At 39.6% G+C, this 18,256-nt stretch overlaps 1 protein-coding gene across 2 annotated transcripts in view; it reads left to right on the plus strand.

The window, feature by feature from the left end:
* The window catches only part of NALF1 (NALCN channel auxiliary factor 1), a 576,365-nt gene extending 564,165 nt beyond the window's left edge, over window positions 1-12,200 (plus strand). The window contains exons 3-4 of one of the 2 annotated variants that reach the window (XM_067712940.1): window positions 8,260-8,305; window positions 10,089-10,224. In XM_067712940.1, coding sequence (XP_067569041.1) covers window positions 8,260-8,282 — 23 coding nt within the window. In that variant the 3' untranslated portion in view covers window positions 8,283-8,305; window positions 10,089-10,224. Of the gene's footprint in view, window positions 1-8,259; window positions 8,306-10,088 lie in introns of both variants that reach the window. The other variant, XM_067712939.1, reaches the window with a different exon arrangement.
* Window positions 12,201-18,256: the final 6,056 nt, after the last annotated feature.

Consider the following 18,256-nt stretch of genomic DNA (forward strand, 5'->3'; position numbering starts at 1 on the left):
GATGCCCATGAACTAATGCCCAGAGCCTGTGAATGTGTTACATGGCAAAAGGGACTTTGCAGCTATGATTAAGGTTGTGGTTGTGAGATATGGAGCTTATCCTGGATCATCTAGGTGGGTCCCGTCTAATCACACAGGCTGTGAAAAGCACAGAAGGCAGAGTCAGTCATAAAGACACAGTGTGAGATTCAGGTAAGATGGGGCTGAAGGAGAGGCCATAGAGGTTAGAAGAATGAGAAAGACTCCACACTGTCACTGTTGGCTCTGAAGATGGAGGAGGATAAGCCCAGGGATGAGGATGGCCTCTAGAGGCTGAGAACAGTCCCATCCAACAGCAGGCAAGGACCTCAGTCCTAGAAGCATGGAGAACCAAACTCTGCCAGCAACCTGCAGGAGCCTAGAAGTGAATTCCCCCCTAGAGACCCTGAAAAGGACTTCAGCCCTGCCAGCATCTCGATCTTGGCCTTGCTAACACTGAGCAGGGAAACCAGCCAACCCTCCTAGACTGTGACCTACAGAAGTGTGAGTAAATAATCGAGTGGTGTTTCAAGCTACTAATCTGTAGTAATTTGCTACAACATCGACAGGAAACAAATACAGTCATAATTTTCTCCCACAGCACTGGACCCTAGGACGCAATGAGCAATGCCTCCAAAGTTATCAGAAGAAGAGATTGTGAGCCTGGGATCCTATACCCAGGCAAAATGTCTTTCAAATAGGAGAACGAAGTCTGTTTCAATTAAAACAGTGTATGTTCTTGAAAATTTACCTTCTACCTATTCCATGTGAAACATTACTTGTAGTTTTACTCTAGTAGAACAAAAGAGGATTACAAGAAAGAGGGTAATGTAGGCTCTCAATATTCGTGGTGGAGTAAAATAAATCATAAGATAATATCTGTGCATCGAAAATAACCTGTTCATATTAGAACACTGAAATTGTTATGATTATGAAATGGATTTAGTGACATAGGGATGAAGATATAATATTTTTCCTGATTATATGAAGAATGAAAGACAACTAGAATCTCAGAAAAAATGTGCAAGAGAAGCGTGAGTCCAATATAAAGCTATCTAAAATTTTTATGAATTGATAAAATATAAAAAGTAATCATTTATTTTGCCTGATATCTTAAATTCTTTGAATGATGTTACTGTAATGAAATGGCATTACATGAACTCTAAGAATTTTTTTCTTTCACTTTCAATTTTCAAAATTAACATACAGAATGAAAACATGGAAGAAGATGTAACCATAGTTTAGAACAAAAGCAATGGCCAAATATGAGATTAATGGGACAGGAGAGAACTATACAGACATGAATCTACTCAGCTTTGTCAGTTGAGAATAGATATGATCTAAAATCACTGGATTAAGAAATAGACATAGGAACACACTGTACAGAATTATGAAGGTACTCACTCCCAACATAAAAACAAACAAAAGGCAAAACAAAACCCAACAAAAGTCATAGTGGATCCTGCACGCCTACCCTCCACACCCTGCCAATGACCTCACCTTAACTTGATTAAGTCTCTTAAAACCTTATTTCCAAATAAGGTCACCTTTTGAGGTACTAGGATTTAGGTCTTTCAGATATATTTGGAGGGCAAATCTGTTCAACTTTTAACACAGAGAAAATGAAATATGGAACCTAATAAAATATACTTCACATAAAAGAAGGAAGACAGAGTTTGAGAGACAGAATGATAGCATATATTTAAGAAAAGTTACTACAAGGGTAATTTTAGGCAGCATCTGTTCTCAATAAAATTCAAGGACATATAGACCCTTTAAAACAAGGGGAGAAACGTGGAAAGGAAATTTGGCTGGGAAGCAGGCAAACATAACAATTAATTTAGATTAATATATATAATACGTATACGTATATATATATATTGCAGGGCAACAGAAAACAATTGCAAATATGTTGTACACTTATAGTATCAACCATATAGAGATTGAAGTAAGCAAAGTGGAGGATAAGCTTGAAGAAAACAGAGGCAAAGTCCAAGGTGGAGACCAAGACTATAAAAATGATGAGAGGGAATGTGATAAGTTGAAAACACATAATACACGGTGAAAATAAAGAAATAACAACCAAACGAAGACTGGGAAATATCTTTCCTGAGCTTAGAGACACTCTTACTGGCAGATTAAAGTGGTTCTTCCCATTCTGGCAAAATTAAGGAAATTAGATCAAATTCCAAACATTCTTGAATTTTGAGAATGGAGGAAACAGCCTACAAGCTCCAAGGTGGAAAATATCATATTTGAGCAGAAAGAAAAACACTGACTTCACGTTGTTCTTTCAGAGAGTGAACCTACATGCACGGCTATGTTTGTTCTGTGGGAATCTCTCGCTGGTGTGGCTGATGAGACCAGCATAAACCAGTCCAATGTCAAGTCGATCTGCATCCCCAGGAGCATGTCACTGGAACCCAGCAATTCCAGTCAGTCCCCTATGACATTGAATTAAGAGAAAAAAACAATGAAGTCCTATCTCCATGAAAAAGCCCAAAGATAAATGAGGGAGAGCTGTGCAGCAGGAAACAGAGATGATTCCAGTGCTATAGGGAGCACCCCTACTTCTGATGGCCATGCTATTTCTTAATTTAGTTCTTCATGTTCCCTTGTGTGCTCTCAGTCTTGTATCTCATAGAATAGGCTTGAAGTTTTCACATATTTCTCCCCTTAGCTGCTCTTCATTTTGTTTTGTTTTGTTGCCTAAATTAGCTCCAGTGAGTTTCTATTAATTGCAACCAAATAATCCGTGAATAAGGTACATATAAAACAATATGCAAATGTTATTAATCATTACTGGGAGGGAAGATATAAAAATGTTAGTAATTTGACAATAAATAAGTTTCAAACATCTGATTATATAGCCCCCCCCAAATGATGAGGGATTAGAAGTTGGAGGAAGGAAAATTTAGATAAACTTCCTCATCAACGACCCTAATAATTAGACAAATTTGCCCAAGTGTGTGTGATTTTTTAAAAATGTAATTCTAGGAGAATGAATAACTGCACATATTTAACAAATTATGAAAAGATATGCACTTAAGTTCACACAGCAAATGATAGACAGAGGGAATGGTAAAGACACATTTTTAAATGTTTGGAAACGTTATTATATGAGGATGAAGACAAGACCAAGCACTACAGATCCGACAGTAAGGGGAACTGGATGGAACGCTCCTTTCCAATCATTGTGAAACTCTTAGATGTAGAACACAGTGCAGAGAAAAATATAAAAAGATCAAGAAAAATTAAAATAATGGACAATGATATATCAAAGATGCTAAAATGAACGGAGATAACGTTAAATCACTTCCTTTGTTCATCTATAGGAAGCGACTCATCCTTTCAAGTCTGATCATGAGACGGCTGCAATTCAGTCATATCTTCAGGCTCCACTTCTAATTCCAGTTCTCTTGCTCTTTCTACCACCTCTGTAGTTACATCCTGCACTGAAGTCTTGAACCCCTGAAAGGCATCCATGAGAGTTGGAATCAACTTCTTCCAAACTCCTGTTAATGTTGATACTTTGACTTCTTCCCGTGAATCAGGAATGTTCTTACTAGTGTCTCTAGTGGTGAATCCTTTCCAGAAGGTTTTCAATTGACTTTGCCCAGATCCCTCAGAGGAATCACTATCTATGGCATCTACAGCCTTACAAAATGAATTTTTTAAGTTATTACTTAAAAGTAATAACTTGAAAGTCAAAATTACTCCTTGATCCATGGGCTACAGAATGGATGTCATGTTAGCAGACATGGAAATGGCATTAATCTCACTGTCCATTTCCATCAGAGCTCTTGGGTGACCAGGTGCCTTGTCAATGAGCAGTAACATTTTGAAAGGAATCTTTTTCTGAGCAGTAGGTTGCAGTAGTGGGCTTAAAATATTCAGTAAACAGATGTACTGTCACCCAGGCTTTGTTGTTCCGTTAATAGCATGAGCAAAGTCGATTTAGCGTAATTCTTAAGGGTTTTAGAAATGGGAAATGAGCACTGGCTTCAATTCAAAGTCACCAGCTACTTTAGTGCCTAATAAGAGAGTCAGCCTGTCCTTTGACGCTTAAAGGCATTGACGTCTGTCTAGCTATGAAAGTCTAAATGGCATCTTCCTCCAGTATAAGGCTGTTTTATCTACATTGAAGATCTGTTTAGCGTAACTACCTTCATTAATTTTCTCAGCTACATCTTCTGGATACCTTGTTTCAGCCTCTACAGCAGTACCTGCTGCTTCACCTTGCACTTCTGTGTTATGGTGTTGGCTTCCTTCCTTAAACCGCATCAACCAACCTCTGCTGGCTTCCCAGTTTTCTTCTACAGCTTCCTCTCCTCTCTCAGCCTTCACAGAATTGAAGAGAGATGGGGCCTTGCTCTGGGTTAGGCTTTGCCTAATGTTGTGGGAATGTTGTGGCTGGTTTGATCTTCTATCCAGACCACTCAGACTTTCTCCGTATCAGCACTAAGGCTGTCTCACTTTCTCATCATTCCTGTGTTCACTGGCGTAGACATTTAACTTCCTTCGAGAAGTTTTCCTTTGCATTCGCAATCTGACTGTCTTGCACAAAAGGTCTAGGTTTCAGCCTATCTCAGTTTTCAACATGCCTTCCTCACTAAGCTTCATCGTTTCTAGCTTTTGATATAAAGTGAGAGACACGTGACCCTTCCTTTCACTTGAACACTTAGAGGCCATTGTAGGGTTATTAATTGGCCTAATTTCAATATTGTCGTCTCAGGGAATAGGGAGGCCTGAGGGAGACGGGGAGAGACGGGGAATGGCCAGTCGGTGGAGCAAACACACCACATTTATTGATTAAGTTTGCCATCTTACGTGGATGCAGTTTGCGGCACCCCCAAAACAATTTTGGTAGTAACATCAAAGATCACCGATCACAGATCATCCTAACAAATATAATAAAGTGAAGAAGTTTGAAATACCGCAAGAATTACCAGTATGTGACACAGAGACACAAAGTGAGCAAATGAAAGAAAACAGTGGCACCTTAGACTGGCTGGATAGAGTCACCACAAACTTTCAATTTGTAAAAAACACAATATCTGTGAAGCTCAATAAAGTGAAGTGCAGTAAAATGAGGTCTGACTGTATATGTGTGTCCGTGTTAATAAAAAGTTGAGGAAACAAATTCCAACAGTTTCTTCTTGTTTCTTTTTTCATCCTAATGAAATCAGGTTTGGGGTAATTTTCCCCCTTCTTTTTACTTTACTGTTTTCTAAACTTTTGCATTTGGAAAGATATTATAAAGCATATTACTAGTTCAAATATTTGAAAAATTAGCCTCATATTCCTGGATTTAAAGATGGCAAAATGTAAATTACTGAGATAACGAAGGGTTATATTTAAATAATGTGTTTATTTTAAGGATTTCCTTAGAATGTCTTTCCTGTACTTAGATGTTATTTATACTGACTATACTAGAATAATTGTTTTGAGCTGTAAAAAATAAGGCTTTTCTGTGAGTGGCTTAGACTAATTGAAAACAGAAAAAGAATTTGAATTAGATGTTCCTTAAAGCCCTTCCTAATAATAAATTCTGACTGTACTATTTATCCCAACTTCTAAGAGGAATAATTAATATTACGTGACATTTTACTACCTGCCAGGCACTGTTCTAGACAGTTTATGTGTATTATTTCATATCAGAAATAATTCATGAGGTTGGTACTGTAAGATAGAATAATTGCTACTACTATTATTTCAATGTCAAATAGGTAATGATTCATTAGAGATTGCAGACAGAACATTTTGTAGCAAACCGTAGAACAACATTTCATTAACTGAAAAAATTACTCTTTTCCTTTCCTAATCCCAAATCTCTTATATATTTGTGCAATGAGATTGTCTGAGAACTTTTTTCATTTGGTAATATGTCCTTACAGTTTCTTTGAAGGATGAGGAAGTGTTGGCTGCTATAGGTAGGCTCTCCTAGGAAGCATCTGTATCCAGACGGTTTACTAGAGAGAACTCAGAACTGTACCCGTGAGGGAGTTAGGGAACAAGGATTCAGCAGAGGGAAAAAAAATCCGAGGCTGGCTTGGCCCTTTGCAGATGCCCTGTGTCTTCAGTTTCTGGGGAGACACTGAGGCAGAATCCAGCCACAGGCAGCATTCCTGGCTGGAGGAGTGAGTCAGAGATCAGGACAAAGCAGACCGATGTAGGGAAAAGTGCAGTAAAGTTTCCTAGGCAGCCCCAAGAGAAGAGAAATCGTTATTAGGCATAAATCCAAAAGGACAGAAGAATGGTTAAGGAGACAACAACCAAACCCTCTTAGAAACTAGAAAGAAAATCGGTGCACGTGAAAGGATTTGCTGACACCTAGAAAAGTGAATGCTAAAGCAGCAGAGAAGAAGCAAAGAGTCAACCAGATTTCCATCCAAGACTCCCTCCAGACACAGGAATTGACAGCATGAAATGCTTTGGAGGAGGTGACGACATAAGGGAGAGCAGGTGGAAGTCTGTATATGAGGCAGTCAGATCTCCATAACCCATGCCTCCCTCTCCAGAGAAAAGTGCTGGCATATTTCTTTGTGGGAGGGGAACTGTTTTTTGGAGATGGTTGGAGAAAGTTGTCGGACCGGGTGACAGACGTGAGGAGGGCTTCCCACGTAAAAAGTAAGAGACAAACAAAGGAGAAAAAAGCGATCTGGAGAAAACAGAATGCATGCAGGGAGGAAATAAAACACGACAAATAAAAGTGCTGTAAAAATCTCAGAGTGATAAAAGAATATATTGCAACTGTGAAATGAGAACAGTCACTTCAAAAAAGAAATTCAGAGTATATAAAAGAGCTCTTGGAAATTAAAATGTGATTTTTTTAAAAAAAGAAAAACTCAGTAAAATTATTTCATGGTAAAGCTCACCAAATCCTCCAGAAAGCAGAGCCAGGGATGAAGTGATGAACAAGGAAGATGATAAGAATATTAAAGGACAGGTCCCAGAGGTTCAACAACTAAATATGGGAGTATCGCTCAAATAAAGGTGAAGGATAAGAATTTCTAAGCCAGAATTCCATACTCAGGCAAACAATCAATTAAACGTGAGGTAAACATTTTTAGGCATACAGCTTCTCAGAAATTTACTCCCAAGAGTTTGTCCTTATGAAAATACTAGATACCCAGTCCACCAAAATGAGTAAAGAGGTGTAAGGAACAGGAGATAGGAAATCCACGGGAAAGAGGCAGCCAGCGTCCCTAAGAGGAAGGTTCATTGGAGTTTTCAGGCTGGAATCTATGCATTAGGCATAAAAGCCACCAGTCCAGATGGTAAAAGACTACAGGAGATAGTTCTTCAGGAAAACACAACTGATAGGAAAGAGCTGGCAAAGTATTGGGTGCTGAATTAGTAACTATGTAGAAAACTCTAAGAATTAGTAAGTATTAGTTCTAGGAAAAACAAAGTGGAATCGGAATGGAAAATGAAAGTTTACTGCACGTCTGAGTTGAGAATTGTTTTTACAGCATTCCAATAAAGGAACACCGAGTATTAAACTTACTACCATAGAGGAAGGGGGTCACCTATGGGCTGGAGAAGGCGCAGAATGAATGTTTTATCCTCACAGGTCCTGGGGCGGGGTTGGGGGCGGGGAGGAATCTACTAGTGATAGTGATAAAAAATGAAAAATCACGAAAAGTATAAAACAGGTCATTTCCAGAAATGGAGCCAATACAGAAACAAATTAAAAAGTGCAGTATTTGCCTCTGAGAAGGAAGAATTTGGGATGGAGGAGGTGGAGGAATTTTTTCTTATAAAATATCTTGTAGAATGATTTGATTACTAATATGCATGTGTAACTCTGAATAAAGATTCTTACTAAAAAGATGGACAATGTAAAAAGAAAGAGTATTATTGTTTTTACTCCAAAAGAAGAGTACATTGATTGACCTGACAAATTGCCTTATTTTTTCTGAGATGACTTTAGGTCTAAATCAGTCGCCTGGCTTCTGAGCAACTTCGGAAGAGCTTCTTATCTGGACGACATTGTTAAAGATATTCCGACTGTTACCATTCTAAAATGTTGACCTAAATGACCTTTAGATTTCTATTGTTATAATCTTAACTATAAACTCTCTTCTTTGTAGAATATAATTTTGGAAGACGTATACTTCAATAAATGATTAGTCTACCCGTGAGGTATCTTATTTGAAAAAAGAATAAAATACATAAAATAAAAACGTCAGAGCTGCAGACCTCATGAATTCAGTTTTTTTTCCATATTCTACCTAGGCGAAGGTGAAGTTTACCTTTGAATGCCTAAGAAGAAATGAATATTGTAAGCATCATTATAAGGATACCTTGGTCATTTTTTTAAAGAAACTGAAGATTGCAGAGTGTATATTATTTAATAGTCTCTTCATTGAATAAATATATATTGAGCTTATTCATGTAACAAATCTCATTAAGTACCTATTTTATTCAGGCATTCTGCAACATATTGGGAACACGAGGCTGATACTATATGGTTCTTGCTCTTATGGTGACACATAAGTAAGGAAATTGACATGAAAATGAGCAATTGTGATTAAAAGAAAAAATAATAATTGCTCTATTGAAGAGTTACACAAAATGCACTAGGAGCCCAGGACTATGAATACAGGCTTCACAAAGGGAATTCTATGTGAGCTGAGCCTGAAGGAGAAATGAGAGTTAGTTCTATGAATTGATGGAGAAAATTCCGGAAAGAAAGCTTGAGCCGTGGTCCATGTGTGGGTGGAAGTGTCACGTGTTCTGATATCAGCCAAGAGTTGAGGATGTCTGGAGCACTGAGCAGTGAGTCTGGAGAGAGAGGAAAGGAGACTAGATTTCATGAGTAAGGTCGAGTCAATGAGGCGCTATTAACAGTGATTAAAATTCACAGTAGTCAAATTTTTCAAGTTAGTTCTCTGCGCCAGGAACTGAGCCAAGCACTTTACATACGACATCGTATTTAATCCTAACAATTACTCTATCGTCATTTTTAAGTTTTTCAAGCTTGAGAGTAGCAGAATAAAATTTGTGTAGAAACTTCATGCTAAATCTCATGAAAAAATGTTTCAGTCAGGTTAAAAAAAAAAGGATACAAAATGGCTTAAGCGACCACGTAAAAATTTTATAATCTAGCAAGAAACGAGATTGGAAGGTTTAGATAGCCAGTTGTTTTATTCTTTTTCATCACTGCGAAAGTCTCCACTTATCAATTTAAAAATAAGAACAATGTGTGTTTTTAGAGGAAGAAGGGAAAAGAGAAGGGAGAAAGAGGAGAGATTCTGTGGTGAGGGAAGGGAAAAAAGGAAGAGAGAATGAGAGAGAGCGAGAGAGTGAGCTAGACCCACAATCACTAAAAAGCGATGCTGGAGGATGGGAAAGGGAGAAGGATGGGGCAGAGACTCCTCCCCCAGTGGTCCAGAAAATAAAAATAAAAAATAAAAAAATAAAAATAAAAAGACAATACAGGCTTCAATGTAGGCAGTCATCAATAGAATAGCAAATGGAAGAATAAGAGAAGTATTTACAAATGGAAATGGTCATGCTTTGGGTGTGTAGATGTTAAGCCCATTCAGCCATAAAGGGAGATCTGAGCCTTGGTGAGGTTCCTGAGAGGAGGTGATTAGTAACATGGTTCCTGTAGCTCTGGTATTATGATTGGTTGGTGGTTTCGTAAATAAAATATGCTAACTCATAACTAGTGGGTGTCACTTTACATGTCACATTAATTAATCACATTCCTGTTAAAGAGAAAATGGTGGTTGAACGTTCCTGGTCACCAAGTTGATCCAGAACCTTAGGTTCTGGTTTTGACCTAGTGAAACCTTTTATCCTGTATTCCTCACAACCCAGAACTTTCATGGATGACCACCAAGAGTACAGTAAGAGCAGTGAGGAACCTAAAAGTACTGGCTTGAGAGCACGGTTGACCATTGACCCAGACTGTACGGACTTGACTCTCCTTTACAAAATGTTCCATTGCCATAAGATGTCGTGGATCAGATGTTAAAGTACACGCTGCCGTCGGCTCTGAGCGCCTTCCTACCCATCCTCCTCTCGCCTGTTAACCTTGCCCTTTCTTCACCCCCCAGGGCTCTACGAAACCTTTCTAACCAATGATGAACCAGAATGCTGTGACGTCAGGAGAGAGGCAAAATCCAACACCCCCTCCAAGGGGACGGTGGACAGAGGCGGCTCCTGTCCCAGGACGTCGCTGCCAGCTTCAGCAGCGCCCAGGCTGGGCCCCGGCAGACTCAGACTGTGTGTCCTCATGCTGATGCTCCTTCACACAGTTCTCACGGCCTCGGCGGCGCAGAACGCCACGGCGCTGGGCGTCGGGGGCGTCCACGCACTTGACGAGCGCTCGGCCAGCAAGGAGTAGGGATGCTGGACCCTGGAGCGTGCCTGCCGCCCTGGCCACCGGCGTCACGGCCTGGGTGCTCCGACCGCGCATCACTTCGTGCAGGGCCTGGAGGGCAAAACTGGAAAAGAGGGGCCTGAATCCAAACAAGGACACACACACACAGCTTTTTATGGACTAAAAGGCTGGAAAGTGACTTCAGTTTCTCACACCATTTTATACACTGTGTTTTAATGTTTGGAGGTTTTCTTTGCTTTCCTTTTGATTTGGGTTTATCTGTTTGTTTTGTTTTTGCACTTGTTAATACAGGATTTATTTGGGGGGATGGTTTCTCAGAGGTAAACTAAGTCTTTTCACTGTCGCTCTCTCTATATATATTTCTAGTCATTGTGTGTGCTCCTCAGATAGTTCTGTCTCATGTCCTGTCAGTTTCTATTAGCGGAATGACGGCTATGACCTCGCGGTATAGCAAACAACAACACACACAAAAAAAAAATCATAAAAAAATAAAAAAGACAAAAAAAAGAAAACAACAAAAAAATAAAAATAAAAAAACTCCCTGACTCTCCCTCCTGCCTCTGGAACCCACACCCCTCCCGGCCTGCCCGCCCCGGGCCTTCCCCGCCCACAGCAGATGACATCCGCTTGCTTCTGTCCTTGTCGCAGCTGCCGTGAGTGGGCGCAGTGCACGCTCCGCTGGGCCCCTGAGCCGCTGCTGCACAAACCTGCAACGGAGCAGAACCAGGGGGGCCCTTTCTAGCTGAACAAACAAGTGCTCTCCATAACAGGTGGGGTCAGACAGTTAGCACATCTTTACGTTGAAAATAAAACAAAAGCAAAGAAAACTACCGTGAACTCAGTTGGTCCAGCTCCCCCTTCCAAGGGCCCAGGCCTTCCTCACTGGTCGGGTGGCTGGAAGCAGCCACCCAGAATGGGGGTGTGAGGAGGTAGGGAGTCCTGCCCTGAAGCCGCAGGTGGCTGGGCTTTCGCTGGGATTTCAGTTCTGTTGCAGGACTACACGAGCACCTTTTGGCCATTGTTACAGGAACAGGATTCTGAGGACCCAAATCTGGACTTCTTTTTCCTCCTTTACCATTGTGGAGGGCTAGCAGACGTGCTCAGACACCTGCAGCATACAGAATCTAGACCATTTCACCCCAGTATTTCTCCCACATACAGTTTTTAATTACTCCAGGTATAAAGTGTATGCAATTCTGCATTATCAAAAAGAACTTTTCAAACACTAGGTTAGCCATTTTCATTCAAGTACAGAAACGTTACCACTCTCACATGCTCTAGATAGTTGAAGACAAGAGGAGAAATCGGATCGCTCTGTTTGTATTTTTTCTTTTTGTGGGAACATTTTACCTGCTGAGTGTCTATGAATTTGCTTTCTAAAAAAAAAAAAAAAAAAAAAAAAAAAAGGCTTTTATGAGTTTACAGTAGAATCAGTGGAAGGAAGAGTTAATAAGGGCTGTTTTTAAAACAAACAATCAAAACAAATAATTTTAAAAGAACCACTTCACATTCTTTACTATTCTCTAACTACACTCGGGAACTGCATTTCAGGGATGATTGCTGTATAGCTGGCAGATGAAGGAAAACCATGGAAAAGGTCCTCTTAGCGAACAAAATTGAGTTCTTAACTTTCTAGCTATGAAATTCCCCCAGGCATTTGTTTTTGTTGAAACAAAACTTTAATCTCTGCATCATACCTAACTCTGCGACACGCGTTACAGTTATGCATATTTTGTTTTGAATAAAAAAATAAAAAAACTGTTTTGTTCCAGTCTGTTAAGAATATTCAAAATAATAAAGGTATTGCTTAGTAAAATTGCTAGAATTGTTTAGCAGTACATGCACAAATATTTTACTAGATTCTTTGTTTTAATAGTGTTTTGTTGAGACTGAAAATCCTAAAATGGTCTGCGCAAATACAAAAAAAAAAAAAAAACACCAAAAATGCAAAATTCTCCAGTTTTTGTTCCTTTTTTGAAATTTGTTTTCTATTCAAATGCAAACACACATTCACACGTGCACACACACAGGCACAGCATTTGTAATTGATGGAAATAATGGTACTATTTCTGGCGCCTATTAACTGCATTGAGTTTTGCGAGACTTATAGAAGTGAGTTTTGGTAAAGCCTAATGAGTGGGGGATTCCAGATTTCAGTGGAGTTGGGGGTGGGATGAGAAGGGTTAGGGAGCAATGACTGGAGGGGGAGGGGGTGATGACTCATGGGGAAGAACGTATCAGATGAGCTCTTTTTCCACTGACCACCTCTTAACGACTTTAAGGTATATGACCACAACAAAGTTTGTCGTGACCTTCATCTACCTCTGCCCGGCAAACACCATCCCACTATCTGTTTCTTCAGTGTTCCTTGTGCTTCTGTTCATGCCAGAGGCATTTCCATTCTTTCAGGAAAACAACACAACAGAAGATGCAAGTTGCACCCACTCTTACTGGGATGACAAGAAGTTACTATTTCTAGACACAGGGCAAAGTGATGACAGATAGCATCCCTTAACAATGGGGTTTCATTTTCTATTAATATTTTTTTGCAACTGATTAAGATTCTTTTCCAGAATAAGGGGACTGGATGGTTCCATCTGCCCATGTTTTAGCTTTAGTTTGGGGAGAATGGCGGCCAAAAAAGGTAAACCCAAACCACCACTACTTTACATGGGAGGTAAGCCCTCCAAAAGACAAGTTCAAGAACTGGGAAAAACCATGCAGTATTGTAAATACGGAATTCTCGCTTAGGTGAGGAAGAGATGGTGGGGTGGGAAGGGAAATGGCCAAGTCAGCTGGAGTTGGAATCAACTGTAATTCTGGTCAGATTTTTTTCTTGCCACATTTACTCTGACGTGAGAAGGGTCTCCGTGCCTAGTATTTATGATGGTAAATGTGTAACCATTTGCCTATGACATTTCCACTGACACAGTGAACTAAAGCAGCTATTCCTGCAATTGGCTAAAGAATCCAAAGAGGCAATGACTCCTTCACGAAGACAAGAAACAACCACTGATGACTTGTGATGCAGCCAGTTGGTGATGCACATCTCACTACATCCGTGGATCCTTTGCAGTGGTTTTCCTACTTGAGAACATGCTTGACGTTCTGCACAGAAAATATTCCCAACTTGCACCTTTGTAATCATCGTCTTATTCTACTTTCCTCGTGGTGGATATCCACTGCATACTAGCTAATGAATTATGATATTAAAACAATTATTTCTGAAAACAAGCTGAAAATCAAGAAAATAATATTCTTCACAAATGTATGAAACAGACTTCTCCATATTTATTGTTCTTTTTTTTTCTGCAATAGAGAAATCCCCGTTTGAAGAATACGTTGATACTGCAAAACCAAATGTCAACTAACATAAGTGGAGTTATATATTACTCCTTATTGCATTGATGTTTGGTGGTACATTATATGGACTTCTCCTTCATTAAAAAGATAGTATTGTTCCCCTCACCCACAAATAGTAAGCAAAAGTTGTTCTTTTAAGTGACACCATGATAAAAAAAAAAAAAGCAATTTAATTCCTTACCAATGAATTGGTACTGTTAATTACTAGGACCTGTAGTCATTAAAATAAAAGAAGGTAGGAACACAGCAAGGAAAAAAGCAGACAAGAAGGAAGGAAGGAAGGAAGGAAGGAAGGAAGGGAGGGAGGGAGGGAGGAGGGAAGGAAAACAAAAATGGAGTTTTGCATGAATGAATAAAAACCTCACTTTTACCAGGAAAAAAATAAATAAATGAAAGATGTAGTTGGGTGTCAGGTCCATATGCCAAATACCTGAATTGGGAGATGACATTTGGTATCTGGACAACATTAAAATATTGATCAGTCCCAGGCATTGTTTTAGTTCTCTCTTAGTAACAGCCAAATTTACAGTGTTATTGCAACTGGAAGCATACGATCTGCAAAGAAATGAAAACTGCATCTTATTTTCACTATAACTGCAGATGGGTATTTGACTATATATGCATCCATGTGTGTATATAGGGAGAAAGGGTTATATATCTCTGGCATATTTTTATAGTGAGATATATATACATAGAGAGAGAACAAGAGGGTACCTCTGGTTCCTTAAGCAAAAACACTGCAGTAAATTTAAATTTATTCTGTATGAATATATGTCTATGCTGAGTTGATATCTGTTTTGTCTTAAATTAGTACTACAATTTCCATGCAATGAAATCACAGTGAAAAAAACTAGGAAGGCTGAGAAGTTATTGATTAAGTCTAAGTAAATTAAGTCTCAGTAAATTAATGGATTAAGCAGGGCTCCTGATTAACCTTCTTATTTCACTAATTCTTATCTCTCTTCCCCTTCCATCCACCTCTCACCCACCTGATAGATATGTGAGTGTCTTGGCATGTGTCTTACGCACTCCGTATTTCCAGCTATAACAGCTTCAAACACTTTCACCCTTAAAACTTTAGTTGGAAGTCAGACTCTGGACATTGATCTGTGAATATAGGCTGTTGACCTACAGATATAGAAACAGTGACTGTCTCTCCTTAAACCCCCAGCTCATTGCAACACTGGCTGCTGCAAGATTCCAGTTGTCTGAGTGCTGGCTAACGAGGAAGCCACTGGCTTTGAAAAGCAAATTTCAACTTATGTCCATTTCCCATTGGCCATTTCACTGCAAAATAGATGACGTGCTAAGACGGGAAAATCAAAGCAAAAGTTATAATTCTGTATGGACATTAGATAAACTCTGAATTGGGGAGTTCCCTGGTGGTCTAGTTGTTAGGATTTGGAGGTTTCACTGCCGTGGCCCGGGTCCAATCCAGCAAGCATGTGGCTGGCCGGGGCAGGGGCAGAGGGGACGACTTGATTGTTCTTTTACTTTTTCTCTTTACCTTTTCTTCCTTTTCCCCCATGTGACTATAATTTCCATATCATAATAAGTACCTTAATGTTTGCACTGAAACAATATTTCCATTTTTGTTGATGATGTGTGATATATTAAAAATAGGGACAACTATATAAACTCATATGTTATTTTAAAATTCTTATTCTAAATTCACTCAAGTACAATTTTTGAGTAAATAAAAATATAGAGCCAAAGTAGTAATACCACCCAATTCTGAGAGACTAAGAATGATGTGAAAAATGCAGGTATGTGTTCAGTCTGTTTGTGTTCCTAGGTCTGAAGTGGGTCTCTTGTAGACAGCATATATATGGATTTTGTTTTTGTATCATTCAGCCAGTCTATGTCTTTTGGTGGGAGCATTTCATCCATTTACTTTTAAGGTAGTTATCAATATGTATGTTCCTATTACCATTTTCTTCGTTGTTCTGCGTTTGTTATTGTAGGTCTTTTCCTTCTTTTGTGTTTCCTGCCTAGAGAAATTCCTTTAGCATTTGTTGTAAAGTTGGTTTGGTGGTGCTGAATTCTCTTAGCTTTTGCTTGTCTGTAAAGGTTTTAATTTCTCTGTCAAATCTGAATGAGATCCTTGCTGGGTAGAGTAATCTTGGTTGTAGGTTTTTCCCTTTCATCACTTTAAATATGTCTTGCCGCTCCCTTCTGGCTTGCAGAGTTTCTGCTGAAAGATCAGCTGTTAATCTTATGGAGATTCCCTTGTGTGTTATTTGTTGTTTTTCCCTTGCTGCTTTTAATATTTTTTCTTCGTATTTAATTTTTGATCGTTTGATTAATATATGTCTTGGCATGTTTCTCCTTGGATTTATCCTGTTTGGGACTCTCTGCACTTCCTGGACTTGATTGACTCTTTCCTTTCCCATGTTAGGGAAGTTTCCAACTCTAATCTCTTCAAGTATTTTTCAGTCCCTTTCTTTCTTCTTCTTCTGGGACCCCTATAATTCGAATGTTGGTGCGTTTAATGTTGTCCCAGAGGTCTCTAAGACTGTCCTCAATTCTTTTCATTCTTTTTTCTTCATACTGCTCTGCAGTAGTTATTTCCACTATTTTACCTTCCAGGTCACTTATCCGTTCTTCTGCCTCAGTTATTTTGGTATTGATTCCTTCTAGAGAATTTTTAATTTCATTTATTGTGTTGTTCATCGTTGTTTGTTTGCTCTTTAGTTCTTCTAGGCTCTTGTTAAACATTTCTTGTATTTTCTTCATTCTACTTCCACGATTTTGGATCATCTTTACTATCATTACTCTGAATTCTTTTTCAGGTGGACTGCCTGTTTCCTCTTCATTTGTTTGGTCTGGTGGGTTTTTACTTTGTTCCTTCATCTGCTGTGTGTTTTTCTGTCTTCTCATTTTGCTTAACTTACTGTGTTTGGTGTCTCCTTTTCGCAGGGTGCAGGTTCGTAGTTCCCGTTATTTTTGTTGTCTGTCCCCGGTGGCTAAGGTTGGTTCGGTGGGTTGTGTAGGCTTCCTGGTGGAGGGGCCTGGTGCCTGTGTTCTGGTGGATGAGGCTGGATCTTGTCTTTCTGGTGGGCAGGTCCATGTCTGGTGGTGTGTTTTGGGGTGTCTGTGAACTTAGTATGATTTTAGGCAGCCTTTCTGCTAATGGGTGAGGTTGTGTTCCCTCCTTGCTAGTTGTTTGGCATAAGATGTCCAGCACTGTGGCTTGCTGGTCATTGAGTGGAGCTGGGTCTTAGCACTGAGATAGAGATCTCTGGAAGAGCTTTCGCCATTTGATACTACGTGGAGCTGGGAGGTCTCTTGTGGACCAATGTCCTGAACTCGGCTCTCCCACCTCAGAGGCCCAGGCCTGACACCCGGCCGGAGCACCAAGACCCTGTCAGCCACACAGCAAACATGTTGCGTGTGGTGCCAAGTCTCTGGTCCCTCAATAAAATTTCTGGGTGATAAAAATGTCTCTTATGGTAGTCAAATGTAGTATAAACACATTTCTTTTCTTCTTTTATGTTTTTTAAAATTTTTTATTGGAATATAGTTGATTTACAATGTTGTGTTCGTTTCAGGTGTACAGCAAAGTGAATCAGTTATACATACAGATATATCCACTCTTTTTTTTTTTAGATTCTTTTCCCATATAGCCATTACAGAGACTTCTTTTATGCTTTATGGAAGTTTCCAGAAAGGGAAAAAAAACCTGAAGGTTAAAATCAATACCTAATGCTTTTTATTTTGAGAAGAGTAGGCATATTTTATATTTCCACTCATTCATTTACATGAAACAGACGTATAAACTACCTACATTCGTGACCTTCATTCCTTTATTGGGGAAAAAAACCAAAACCGAGAGTCCTCCATGTCACTGGGACTAAGTTAGGCCTTTGGGGAAACATACAAAAGACGTATTTTTGTTTTTCCAGTTTAGACCAGAGTGGGAGAAACACATACAATTATAAGGCAAAGATAAGTCATGAGCATGGCAAACTAGGGACTTCCCTGGTGGCGCAGTGGTTAAGAATCTGCCTGCCAATGCAGGGGACACAGGTTCGAGCCCTGGTCCGGGAAGTTCCCACATGCCGTGGAGCAACTAAGCCTGTGTGCCACAACTACTGAGCCTGTACTCTAGAGCCCACAAGCCACAACTACTAAAGCCCATGCGCCACAGCTACTGAAGCCCGTGCACCTAGAGCCTGTGCTCCGCAACAAGAGAAGCCACCGCAATGAGAAGCCCGTGCACCACAACTAAGAGTAGCCCCCGCTCACCACAACTAGAGAAAGCCCGCACGCAGCAACGAAGACCCAACGCAGCTATAAATAAATAAATAAATAAATTTATTTATTTAAAAAAGAAAAAAGATTGTGGCAAACTAGACTCGAAGCATTTAACTCTGATTGGCAGAAATTAAAGTTTCACAGATAAAATCACATCTTAATAATCAAATAGGTGTTGAACAATCAAAGGACAGACAGAAATTGTGGTCATCTGCAAAGACACAGAAGCTGAAGGAACTTTCCTGCAGAGCACAGAGAGAT

Source organism: Pseudorca crassidens, chromosome 18 (genome assembly GCF_039906515.1).
Source record: "Pseudorca crassidens isolate mPseCra1 chromosome 18, mPseCra1.hap1, whole genome shotgun sequence".
Taxonomy (NCBI): Eukaryota; Metazoa; Chordata; class Mammalia; order Artiodactyla; family Delphinidae; genus Pseudorca; species Pseudorca crassidens.